Source organism: Apodemus sylvaticus, chromosome 12, assembly GCF_947179515.1.
Source record: "Apodemus sylvaticus chromosome 12, mApoSyl1.1, whole genome shotgun sequence".
In the NCBI taxonomy this organism is placed as follows: domain Eukaryota; kingdom Metazoa; phylum Chordata; class Mammalia; order Rodentia; family Muridae; genus Apodemus; species Apodemus sylvaticus.
This window is the reverse complement of record NC_067483.1, coordinates 85330436-85344039: the sequence shown is the minus strand read 5'-3', so window position 1 is coordinate 85344039 and position 13604 is coordinate 85330436. Positions and strand designations below refer to the sequence as shown.

At 42.6% G+C, this 13604-nt stretch overlaps 1 protein-coding gene across 2 annotated transcripts in view; it reads right to left on the bottom strand.

The window, feature by feature from the left end:
• The window catches only part of LOC127697237 (cation channel sperm-associated auxiliary subunit epsilon-like), a 94842-nt gene that overhangs the window by 36008 nt on the left and 45230 nt on the right, over positions 1-13604 (bottom strand). For both annotated transcript variants that reach the window (XM_052200231.1, XM_052200230.1), the window contains 4 exons: positions 11887-12341; positions 10500-10558; positions 7758-7833; positions 2081-2133 (listed from right to left, as the gene is read on the bottom strand). In XM_052200231.1, the coding sequence (XP_052056191.1) occupies positions 2081-2133; positions 7758-7833; positions 10500-10558; positions 11887-12341 (643 nt within the window). The remainder of the gene's footprint in view (positions 1-2080; positions 2134-7757; positions 7834-10499; positions 10559-11886; positions 12342-13604) is intronic.

Below are 13604 nucleotides of genomic sequence, written 5' to 3'. Positions count from 1 at the left end.
GCTGCTGATCCTATGGTAATAGCATCTCCAACACACTGGGGTCTTCTGATGCGACAAAGCTTCACCAAAGGCCCCTCATAGACTCCCTTCATGGTGTCAATTCTCAGCTTCTTAGCATTATTCCTTTTGTCCTGAGCTGTCAGCTGCACCTGCACCACAGGTCTTTCTTGGTGTCTCACAGTATCAAGTCTCTCAGCTGCTCTTCATGACCCCTTCATGCGTTCAAAGTCACTATCATCTGGGTGATTCTTACACATTACCTAGTACAGCTACAGCGTGATTTACCACCTTAGCTATCTCTGGATCACAGCTTCTTTGTGTTCTCAGAAAACACGTCCCAGAAGATTTCACCTCAGTGATGCTGGTGTCTTCATCATTGTGAATGGCTTAGCTCCAAATAACCTACATCAACTGTTCTAGTCGACCTTTCTATTCTTGACTCTAAAGCCAGAGTTCCATGGCCAAAGCTGCCAAGTTCTGCTGCTAGTAGGAGCTAGAACATGGTCTCCTTGTTCTATTACATCCTTGGCTGTCCAAGAACTTGCTTTGTAACTGACCTTGAATTTAGATCCTCATGCCTCTCTCTGGTCTCCTGAGCTCTAGGATTAAAAGTGTATACCACCACACCTGGACCTAAGCTTTTCTGCTTGGAACTTGCTCCATGTCAGGCCAGCGTTAAACCCAGAGATGTGCTTGCCTCTGTCTCCTGGGATTAAAAGTGTGAAGCACCATGCCTAGGCCTAAGGTTTTCATGATCACTATTCCTCAAGATTTGGATCAAAAGCCTGTGTCTTCCAGCTTCTAGACTAAAGATCTGGATCACAGATCTTTTGTGTTCTCTATTTCTGGACTGTATTTCATTTCTAATTAAAATCTAAGTGAAAACAATAACCAAGTCCCTTGTTCCACTGCAAAAGTATAAGCAATAAGCTTAGCAGGGTGAGATCTTGCACTTAGATAACTACTTCCCATATCTGTTTATCTCCTTGAATATAGGCTTCAGCTCTATTCTGCTTCCTGGTGTCCCTTGAACCACATATTTTGTACTTCTCCTTTCTCAGCTTGCTTTTTTTCATTAAAATGCTCTTCATAAGAGTGAACATTAGTAATCACCCCACAGAATTCATACCCAGCTCCTTTGAGACTTCCTTTGTCAAAGCAATTCATCTAAATCTATTCAAATACCTTAGCCTCAGGCAGACTCTTCAGACAATGGTAAAAGCAGATATATTCTTCACCAAAATATCAAAAGAAACACAAATAAACAAATAAAACCAAACAGTCTCTAGTCCACATGCTAAAACTTCTTGGGTCAGGTTGGCACATTTCAAATCACCCTTAGCACCAATGTCTTCCATACTCCCACTAGGATGGTCCATTAAGCCCCACTTAAATCATTCCATTGCTTCCCAAATCCAAAGTCCCAACATCCACATCTCTTCAAAAAACAAAAAACAAAAAACAAAAAACCCAAACAAACCAACCATGATCAGGCCTATCATGGCAGTACCCCAGCCCCTAGTACCAACTTCTGTCTTAGTTAGGGTTTTACTGTTGGAAAGAGACACCATGACCAAGGCAACACTAAAGACAACATTTAATTGGGGCTGGCTTACAGGTTCAGATGTTCGGTCCATCATCATCAAGGTGAGAGCATGGCAGCTTTCAGACAGACATGGCACAGGAGGAGCTAAGAGTTCTACATCTTCATCCAACTAAAGTCAGGAACAGACTGAGCATCCTTCGGCAGCTAGGAGGAGTGTCTCTAAGCCCACCCGCACAGTGACACACTATCTCCAAAAAGGCCACACCTAATAGTGCTACTCCTTGGCCCAAGCATATTCAAACCACCACATTGCACCTACCTCAATTATGCCCAGCTACAGGCTGTAAACATCTTTATTTGCCAATCGGGGATTAGTTGCTGGGCAAGGTCACATAATGTTTCTTGGGTTTACATGTGGATTCTCTTGTCCCTGGGGCAACCAGGTCTTGGGGGCCAATATGTAGCATTGTAATACACAGCAAAAGACCAAAGCTCAACAGAGTAAGACCCAACAAATAGAAGTAATATACTTACCCTCGAACAATAATGTATTTACTTGAATCACAGCCAGTATCAATTTCGAACACCTAAAAATGAAGTAATTTTACAAAGTGAACTCAGCGGCTCTGACTCGAATGATCTAAGCTAGAGTTCGAGCCAACGGTGGGTATAGTTTAGAAACACAGACAGAATTTCATCCCTTATCTGAAATGCTTCTTGCCAGGAGTGTCCCAGATTTTATAATATTTGCATATATCTAATGAGATAACTTAGGGCTGAGCCCTAGGAGAACCATGTCTTCTACCTCTACTGCTGCAACCCAGTCAACACCGTGCTTGCAACCTGCATGGTAGACTGTCAGCAGGCATCTGTCATGTGCTTAGCTCAAGTGGCAACTTGTCAGGGAATGGAATGGCCTCGCATGTAGCAGTCTTTCTTGCTTTGCTAGTTCTGGTTTCCCTAACCCTCATGTTTAATCAGAGGACTAACAGGTCAACTACTGACAGGCTCAGGCTGTGACCATAGGAAATCTGTGTCCAGATTTCTTTGACAGGAAATCTGTATCCAAATAATCATGCCTACAATTCATTCCTTGGTGCAGCAGAACTGTCAACTTAGCTACAATGGAGGTAAAATCCTTTGGGGATGTGAGGGACATTGAAGTACAGCCTTATTACAGGGAGCTCCACAGTAAGAGCCAAGAGTTTAAGCTCTATTAAAAGCAAAACACATAAACAAACTAAAAGACTTTATCTATTTATGTTCATTTATTAACATGTACATCATTTTTATGACTGGTATAAAGTATATATTGTGTTGAATATAATAAAAAATTATTGAAAAAATAAAATAAAATATGATCCCTCCAGTGGCAGATCCTTCCGGATAGGACGTGATACTAGGAAAATACATCTTATCCCTCTGCTGTTCCATCTCCAAAGAGAGCTAACTTCCTCCTGCTTTCTCTCTTCTTCTGTCCAACATGGAAGTCCCGCCTACTTGCCCAGTGACTGGCTCCTTTATTCATTAGGGGATTGGTTCACAAGAACAGCACCAGGGCCATCCACAACATCAATTAATCTTCCTGCTTTTTGCCTGACCATGATTTGATAAAGGTATTGTATGTAAGTCCCTCCATTGTTGAAGAGATCCAATGTTTTTCTACAAAGGACATGACAGAATTATGACTGTGCTCTGAAAACAAGAGAACTTTTTTGCTTTTCAAACCAGACACATTGGATTTACAGTTGAAAGAAGGTTAACTTCATCAAATCTCCACCATTAAGGAAGAACTCTTGGCCACCACTTTACTCTGCTGTTAATATTTAGAAATATATTGCCTAAAAATTATGCAAGCGTCTGTAGCTAAAATAATGACTGTGTCAGCCTTAAAAGAAAGCTTAAGAAGACAGAGTTGAGGGCTGGAGAGATGGCTCAGCAGTTAAGAGCACTGACTGCTCTTCCAGAGGTCCTGAGTTCAATTCCCAGCAACTGCATGGTGGCTCTCAGCCATCTGTAATGGTATCTGATGCCCTCTTCTGGTATGTCTGATAGGTGGGGCTTGGTGATCCCAGGCCTAGGGTTGGAAGAGACCACAAACAGAAGAAGATGGAGAAAGGAGAAAAGACAAGGAGTCAAGAAAGCATGACTATGAGGGCTGGCCAATTGGAATTGAAAGCAGCCCAAATGAAACATAGTAAGTAGTAACTTGGGGTTATTAATAGGTAATAGATTTTAGAGCATCTCAGCCTCAGCGCTAATAAAGCCTTATTATCAATATAAATAGTGTGTGTGTGTGTCTGAATCATCAAAGGCAGGGTAGAAGCTCCAGATTGTGATTAAATATTTTCTTCAACAATTCCTACCTCTTCAGTTTAGGTTGAGGGTCAGCAAATGTTTATGTGTGTATCTGCCTGCTTGTATGTATGTGTACCACGTGTATCTAGGTGCTCACAGGCCAGAAGACGACGTGGGATTGCCTGGAGCTAGACTAGCAAGCAGTTGACAGGCAGCCCATATGGGTGCTAGGAACTGAATGTGAGAACTGAGCTCTTACCGCTGAGTACTCCTTCAGCAGCAGGTACAGCAAATTCACATGGAACAATGGATCCCACATGGGAATTCCAATGGCCTTTGCTATTGACATACTGGTGGGTGACATATTAAGAGTTGTCATCTCCCCATTAGCCAATTCTTCTCCCAAAGAAATAGCAGGGACTTCTGGGGGCTGGCTTACACTACTCCATGTTCAGCCCTTGGTGCAAGGCTGAAAGGTGACATGATGCCTTGTTGGAAATGACAGTTCTTTATGCGGCATGCAATGAAACAACAGAGTGACAAAGATGTCAGGTTCCAATTCAAATGGCTCATTCTAGCCCATTTGGCCCCCACAAGTTTTTTGTTTGTTTTTGTTGTTGTTGTGTTGTTTGTTGTATTGGTTTTGTTTTTGGTTTTGTTTTTTGAGACAGGGTTTCTCTGTATAGACCTGGCTGTCCTGGTACTCACTCTGTAGACCAGGTTGGCCTCGAACTCAGAAATCTGCCTGCCTCTGGCCTGGCAGTTTTAAGAAGAGCCGGACATCATTGGATGGGAAAAGAGCAGAGCTGGTACTGTCTATCTCATGACTATTTCCCAAGAGGCCGATGGCTTGCTTAGTCATGAATGGCTTGAGAGTGCAAAAAAGGAACCTGTGCTTGAGAGCATATTCTATAGTTGGTACACAGGTTTTGATTTCCATGGCTAATAAGACAATCTGTCTCTATTACAGCACCACCTTTCCCTGTTGCTTAGCAGGGACTTGCGCTGCATTTCAGAGAGAGGCCACTGTACACTGCAGTGGGCCTAGGAGATTAGGTCTGAACCAGGTCTGCCCCGGAGAAAGAAAGAAAGTGGAAACTTCCCCTCCCCCGACTCTTATTAGAGAATGATTCTGTGGCAGGCACTGTTTTTTGCATACTTTTCATAAATAACCCCACTTATTATTCTAACATCTCCACAAGACCCATGTTCCCTTTTGCAGGGAGGGCAAAAAGGCCTCACAGGGCATAAAGAAGCCAGGGAACGAATGGTGTAACTGAGACCTGATGTCAGGTGAGATAGATCTGTAGGGTAAAGCTGGACTGGGCAGGATCAGGCAAAGAGGAAGCCGCAACACATTCACAGATTGAGAGGACAGGAGAAACCCCAGGGTTCCAGAAGGTATCTGCAAAGGTCACAGCCAAACCTCTGAAGGCAGAAAGTGCAGACTCAGTCAAGGGTGCAGTTTTATGCTTCAGCTGTAGGATGCAGGTTGGTAACTCGTGCAGCTGTGAGTCAGGGTGGTGTGGTGTTGGGGGCAAAGGGGACATGCAGCTAGCACAGCTTCTAGGGAGTGTGTACTGACAGGGCTGGGGATAGACCACATTTTCACAGTTTAATGCTCTGAAGTGGAAACTTAAGGGTTCATTAGAAAGTCAGTTGGGGGCTGGTGAGGTGGCTCGTCTGTTAAGAGCACTGACTGCTCTTCCAGAGGTTCTGAGTTCAAATCCCAGCAACCACATGGTGGCTCACGACCATCTGTAATGAGATCTGTTGCCCTCTTCTGGTGTGTCTGAAGACAGCTACAGTGTACTTATATAATAAATAATTCTTTAAAAAAAAAAAGAAAGAAAGAAAGAAAGAAAGCTGGTTGGATGGTGTTTTGCTGGGCAAAGGAATGTTTCATTGAAGCAGATACAGGAGAGAGGACGTTCCATTAAAGCAAGCCCATGAGCGGAGACACGGTGAAGGATTCTTTGCTAAGACACACATGTATTGGTTTGCTTTAGACTGCATAGCTGAACTGCATTTGTTGGGACACCACAGAGAGAAATGCACCAAAAAGCTTCTGGTGGTGTGCTGCGGTTGAATGCACGCACTGAGGCCAAGAGCCGTGCTGAGGTAAGACCTGGGATGAGGCAAGAGAAGTGGAGGACGTGGGATGTTTGGAGGTCATAAATGTTACTCCATGGTGTGATGGAGACAGAGATTGGCTCGATGGGATCGCTGGCTGTGTAACCACTTCTGAGTCTCTCTTGTCCTCACTGATCTTTGCTTCCCTCAGAGAGGCACAGCTGAGAATTTCTCCTGGTGTTTCTGTTGGTCCCTCCTGCTGACACTAGCCAAGGCTGAGGCCTGGCTGTCTCTACCAGGTCTTGTCACCATTGTTGCTAACCAGACTTTACCGAACTGGATTGCTGGTGTATCCTGAAGTGTTCCTGAGTGGATCAAACTGTGCTTCCTGCTGACCTGTGAACTGAACTGCTGATTTTCAGACAACACAGACAGGAGTTGCTCCAAAATACCTTTCTAAACAGGTCCACTTCCCCTATATACTTTCTTCCCTACTACCTCTGCTAGGTAGTGGGCTACAAGGAAAGTTAGAGTGTTTAAGAAACATCATTAAAAATAGGACTTGAAAAAAATTAGTTATAATGCTCTCTTAAAACTCATGAAATCTCGACATGGTACAAAGAGGGTCATGCTCTATAGCCAAAAGGAGAGTCATTGAAGCCCCATTCCATTTTATATGTCTGCATTCCTCGTGTGCTCACTGTATAATGACTGGCTGTTGGTGACACAGAGGTAGAGCAACAGTAGATTAGGGACACAAAGGAGGAGTTGAGTATTGGCATGACTGCTAGAGCGCTCCAGCTTGTTCCTCACCCTGGCGCTCGCTGGTGGCTGTGCCTGGCCTTGGCGTCCTTCTGCCTGCTGAGTGTCTACTTATTCTTCACTCACAAATTTCACCTATTTTTTTTGTTCACCTGTCCCTTCTCAAGCAAAGTAGCCTGCTCTTTCCTCTGAGCTACTCTGTAACAGTGCACCATGCTGTCTTGTACCAGGTGTGTTTCCTTTTAGGGAGGCAATTTTATAACTCCCATCACCAAGTGTTCAGACTGAAACAACAGAGGTATAAGAAGATCTTCTGGGGAAAACAACAAACAAACAAACAAACAAACAAACAAGGACATAGAAAGTCCCTCCGGATGAGTGGATGTGTGAGATCCACGTGTGCATGTCTGTCTGGCAGCCTCCTTTGACAAAGGCAACCCAAGTGCACTTTTCCCCATTAGTTTCAATTTCCGTTTACACAACTGATCTTCAAACCTTCAAAGACTAATTATGTTACCTTTTTGTATACATTTATCCAATCCCACTTTGAGGGAGAAGCTCATAGAAGGCAGAGCTTATATCCTCTGCTTTCAAACCAAAGGATGGCTATTTGCCCCTGAGAAGCACAAAGGACAGTGAAAAGAGAATGTGTTATTTAGTTTACTAACTGTACATTGTTTTAGTGTGTGTACATGTGTGTGCTGTGCTGCATGTGTGCTGTACTGCATGTGTGTCCATGTCTGTATGGGTACATGTATGTTCAGGTACATATATATGTGCATACTTATGTGTATAGACACGTGGGTGGTATCAGGAGTCATCCTCGATTGCTCTCCACCTGACTCTTTGAGGCAGGTCTCTCTATCAAACTCAGAGCTCACAGACACAACTAGTCTATCCACGTACTTGTTCTGGGGACTCCCTAACTCTACCATCCAAGTGATGGAATTTCAGGTGGGCTGCTATACCTACTCAGCATGTATATGAGTTCTGAGCATCCAAACTCGAGGCCTTAGCCCCTGACTCTATATTATTTTGAAGAAAAATATTTTTATTCTTTTCTCCCCGTGGTACCTACCGGTTTGGCTGTTGGACATGTTCTTGAAATTGCACTAGGTCGGAACTGAAAAAGTGTGAGACCTGTGTTCTTTTTTCTAGGAGAAACAATCCACATAGGTTATTGTAGAATGAGAACAGGTGACAGGATCAACTGTGAAGTCCTATTGCATGATGGCATTAGCCCCCTCTGAGGAGATAAAGAGGCTTGCAGGACTACTAAGTCCATCAAGGTAGCCCTTCGGTGCTGAGCTCCTGAACTCCGCTCCCTCCTTTGGAGCCCACCCATACCTTGACCAGATTTGTGGCATAGCTGTTAATAGAAGAGAGCATCTACCAGCACTTTAGGGGCCTCTCACGCCCTTTACAAGTGTCCTCAGTCCCTGAATACGGGGGTTCTGCACCTGATGCTTTCTCCTGAATGTGAACTTCCTTTTGCCCATAGGGGTTCCTACCCCACTGGCAACACCTTTGCAACAATGAGGAATAATTCACCTCCTAACCACATTAAACTGTGTAAACTGATTCGGATGCCAAGAAAGGTTAGCTAGAATGTCTTTCTTAGTCACCAAGTGTACACAGATCATTTTGTTGTTGGGCAAAGTAGAGGTTGCAAAAACAATAGGCACAGAATGTCTGAAAGTGTGATTCAGACACTCCAGTTCCTGACAGGATTCTACTTTTGGGGGTGTTAGGTTGGACTAAGAAAAAGAAAGCACCTTAGATAACTTTGTGTGGCCTACAATGCAATTCTCAGCAAACATCCACAAATTCAAAAATTCCCAATACTTTTGATAGGTGCTATAGTTAGTTTTCTGTGGCCCTGACAAAAACGAATTAAGGGGAGTGGAGTCTGAGCTCTCAGTTCCCAGGTGCAGTTCATCTTCATGAGGAAGTCAAGGCTGTCAGGAGTTGAAATATCGATTGTCACATCCACATTCAGGGAGCAGAGAAGGGTGAATGCTTGTGCCTGGCTACCTTTCTTTCTTATATCCCGGGTGTCTCAGTCAGGGTTATTACTGCTGGAATAAAGCACCCTAACCACAGCACCATGACCAAAGTGGAGGAAAGGCTTCACGTTGCTGATCATCATTGAAGGATATCAGGATAGGAACTTACATAGGACAGGAATCCCCAAAAGGGGGCTGATGCAGAGACCATGGAGGGATGCTGCTTACTGGCTTGATCCTCATGGTTTGCTCAGCCTACTTTATCCTATAGAACCCGGGATCACCAGCTTAGGGACGAACCACCCACCATGACCTGGATCCGCCCCCATCGCTAATTAAGAAAATGTCCCACAGCTGGATCTTATGGGGGCATTTCCTCAATTATGGTTCTCTCCTTTCAGATGACTCTAGTGGTGTCAAGTTGACATAACCCAGCCAGCACACCAGGAATGCTCCCACTCAGAATGCTCAGGTTTTCCCACCTCAGTTAACCTAATCCCAATGATCCCCATAGGCATGTTCAGAGACCATCTTGCAGATGAATCCAGAAAACATCAAACTAACAGCTAGATTACTCATCCCACAAAGTCAGAGAGAAGAGCCAAAGGGTAAACAGGAAGGGGTGATAGTACCTCTTGTGACTACTGTGTACAAGGAACATTTCCTCCTAGTTCTTTCTGGCTACTGCTCTGCCATCTTGTCTTTTCTTTCTCCTTTGTAGTGTGTGTGTGTGTGTGTGTGTGTGTGTGTGTGTGTGTGTATGCGTTTGCATTTGTATATGTGTGTGCGCACCTAAGTGTTCATTATATATGCACCTACAAGTGAATATACATGCACACGTGTTCACATGTATGTGTTAGTGGAGGCCAGAGGTAGACATCAGATGTCTTTCTTGATTACTTTCTACCTTAAATTTTGAGACATGGTGTCTTACTGAATGAGGACATGTGCCACCATGCCTAGCTTCTATGTGGGTGCTGGAGGCCCAAATTCAGGTCCTCATGTGTATGTGGCAGGCACTGCGCTGACTGAGCTGACGCCTTGGCCCCTATTTTATTAACAGCACTCATTAGCACTTGGAATTTTCTAATTTGTTCCTTGTTTGGCATTGGTTACTGGAAATAGGTTCTGATATGTGGCTACTCCGTTTTTCTGTTCACAGCTAAAGACTAGTTCTAGGATGGAGAATTTTTCCTTTTGATTGAGGATAGTATGTAGAGACTTTCAGTTGGGAATTCATGATAAAACATGCATGGAAGTGATTGAGTTAAAGATTAGCCTGTTTTGGTTTGGATAAGAGTGACTTAACACCTCACATTTGGCATGGACCCCAGGATGGCACCACCAAGAGATGATGGACCTTAGGGGGTTGGTATCCTTAAAGGGAAATGTGGACCATGGTTTTTCCTCCTTGGTACCAAATTCACTGACTCTATCATGTTCAACTCTGGTTCTGTTGATGCTGCCTTGCCACAGCGGTAGAAGCAATGGGGGTCTCTCATGTCTGACCTCAAAACATGAAACTAACCCCTTTCTCCTTTGTATCTAGTTGCTTTAGGTCTTTTATTACAATAAGCAAGGCAAGCTAAGATGGGTCGGTCTCGCCATCTTCAGAGGCCCGAAGAAGAACCTTCAGATGACTTTTCACTGATTTATAAAAAGTGTTTACATTTTAAAGGGGAATTACTAATTTCCCATATATTGAGACATGCAAAGGGTTTTCAAATTTGGAGACCTAAAAGGGTATGAGTTTGTTTAAATAAAAGAAAGCATACATATCAAAGTATCAAATAACATTTAAAGGTCATACTTACTGTAAATAATAGTAATCATCTACTAATTCGTAATTTGTTGTCTGAAAAAACCTTGTTGTCTGAAAAGAAAATTGAAAATTTTCTGTAGAGCAGAAAAGGTGGAAATGGGACTTCAAGTTAGTATCATGTAGGTTTGTAGGTCAAGATGCACTAGACTGGCTCATTCCTCCAGACACATGCTTTTAGACATTTAAATTTTGAGTAAGAAAATATTCTGGATGGTCTTTTTCTTTTTTCTACCCCCATCCCCCAGGCAGGGTTTCTCTGAGTAGCCCTGGCTGTCCTGGAACTCACTTTGCAGACCAGGCTGGTCTCCAACTCAGAAATCTGCCTGCCTCTGCCTCCCAAGTGCTGGGATTAAAGGCGTGGGCCACCACTGCCCAGCTTTTTTTTTTTCTTTTTTTTTTCCCCGGGATTTATTTATTATTATATCTAAGTACACTGCAGCTGCCTTCAGACACACAAGAAGAGGGCATCAGATCTCTTTACTCCTTTGAATCCACCATGTGATCCACTATGTGGTTGCTGGGAATTGAACTCAGGACCTTCAAAAGAGCAGTCCGTGCTCTTAACCTCTGAGCCATCTCTCTAGCCCTGAGGTTCTGTTTTTAAAATACCTATCTATTTACTATCTACTATCTATCTACCTACCTACCTACCTATCTACCTACCTATCTGTCTACCTATCTGTCTATCTACCTACCTACCTATCTACCTACCTATCTACCTACCTATCTACCTACCTGTCTATCTGCCTACCTATCTATCTACCTATCTATCTACCTACATATCTACCTATCTATCTACCTACATATCTACCTATCTATCTACCTACATATCTATCTATCTATCTATCTATCTATCTATCTATCTATCTATCTATCTACCTATCTATCTACCTACCTATCTATCTACCTACCTATCTATCTACCTACCTATCTATCTATCTACCTATCTATCTACCTATCTACCTATCTATCTACCTATCTACCTATCTATCAATCTATCTATCTATCTATCTATCTATCTATCTATCTATCTATCTATCTGCCTACCTACCTACCTACCTACCTACCTACCTATCTATCTACCTACCTACCTATCTATCTATCTACCTACCTACCTATCTACCTACCTATCTACCCTATCTATCTATCTACCTACCTATCTACCTATCTACCTATCTACCCTATCTACTATCTACCTGCCTATCTATCTACCTAACTACCTATCTGTCTCCCTCAGGCTCAGCAGTCAACTAGCCCAGCCTGCCTTTCTCTCAAAACAAAGCAACAAGAAAAACAAAAAACAAACAGAAAAAAACCAGAAAACATGTTTTTATATTTATTGAAACCCCAAATACAGAAAGAAAAAAATACCAACTTACCACAGTTTTAGTACAGAATCCTGACGCAATTTCATACTCAACGTTTTGTGTCCAGGTCAATATCTCTGAGCCATAGTGCTCCAAAACAATATAGAGACCCCGATTTTCAGGGTAGACTATTTGAGTCCAAATTGTTAGACTTTCTCCTTTATCAAGATGGTAAAACTGACTATGAACATTGTGTTGAAATGCCAGATATGGGCACCAGTCTTCTAAATCTTCATTTATACTTTGTAACTCCAGAGCTAAGGGATATGGATGTAGCTGCAACTGGTACTCTTCATCGAGCTTTTCATTATAGTATAAAATACATGTTTGATGAGATCTGTCAAAGAGAAGCCCTGTCTTTGCGGTCGTGTTTGTCCATGTATGTAGCTTAACTGCCATGGTAATGCCAGTCTTGATGTAGAACATTACATTATTTTCCATTTTTACCAAAATATTTCCAATAGTATCTGGAAAGAAGACAGAGAAATATTTGTAATTTACATTTTTAATTTTTCTTTACTTGTGTGTATTTGCACGTGTGCATGCTGCAGCACAAGCCTAGAGAGCAGAGGGCAATCTGTTGAACTTGGTTCTCTCTTTCTACCATGTGGGGTCCAGAAAGCAAACTCAAGACTGTCTGGCTTGGGACATCGACTTGAGTAAAACAAAGTATGAACTGGATTAAATCTAACCCTACCCAGGAGGTCAGATAGGAAGACTAAGGCCATATGTGGCTGATATAGCCATGAATCTTATTACAATGGTGGGAAACCTCAGATTAGCATTCCTTCAACTTCAGGAACAAACTGTAAACTAGATATTGGTAAATGATAAACTGATAAAGGTATTGTAAATGTCAATAAAAGCCAGAAGCACAGCTTCTGAAAAGCATTGGAGTTTAGAAAGGCCAGAGGTCATGCTCAATTATTTCAAATGACACTGGCCTATCATACAAGACGACTGGAAACTGACCTCAAGTTACCAGTGTTGACAAGTTGAAAGTCTGATAAGTATTGATTCCAAGGGGAGTGCTAGGAAAGGAGGAGATGATGCGATGCTATAAGGGCACTTTCTTGGAATACATGAAGGAAGAAAACTGATGTGCTATGAATTAAAGGGTAACAAGGAGTCAAGAAAAAGTGATTGCAAGTTATGACATTTAATCCATAGGATTTCAAAGCTGAGGCTTAGAGGGGCTAAATGTCCTGAATGCCTTCTTTGTAGATTTGTACATATATGACCAGTATAAACCTATGTTAATTTATGAATTGAACTATGTACATCCAAAAGGACCAACAATTTGAAAACATGATTTTTTTAATAGTGTTGGATATAGCTGGCCCCTAATCCACTATTCGTGAATACCATGATACACTTGTATAGAAAGGCCAGAGGATATGAAAACAGAGGCACTTTCTGGTAAGAGAAGGAGACATTGAATTGATGTGTGAGACAAGTAAAGGCAAAACAAACAGAAAAACAAAAAGCAGTAATCAGGAGACTGGCTCCTTCATTGCAAGTTGCAGAGGGACATGTCCTATTGGCACCTTGAGTTCTGGCTCCTCTCTTGTAGGTCTGTAATATGAGGCTACAGATTGAGGTACTTAGTTGTGTGAACTCTTTAGGAACATTAAACAGTACAACACTCACTGATACAAATACATGAACCACTCTCTTAGCATCTCTCTCTCTTTCTCTCTCAATCGTTTGAGTTCACCCTTCTGCTCATG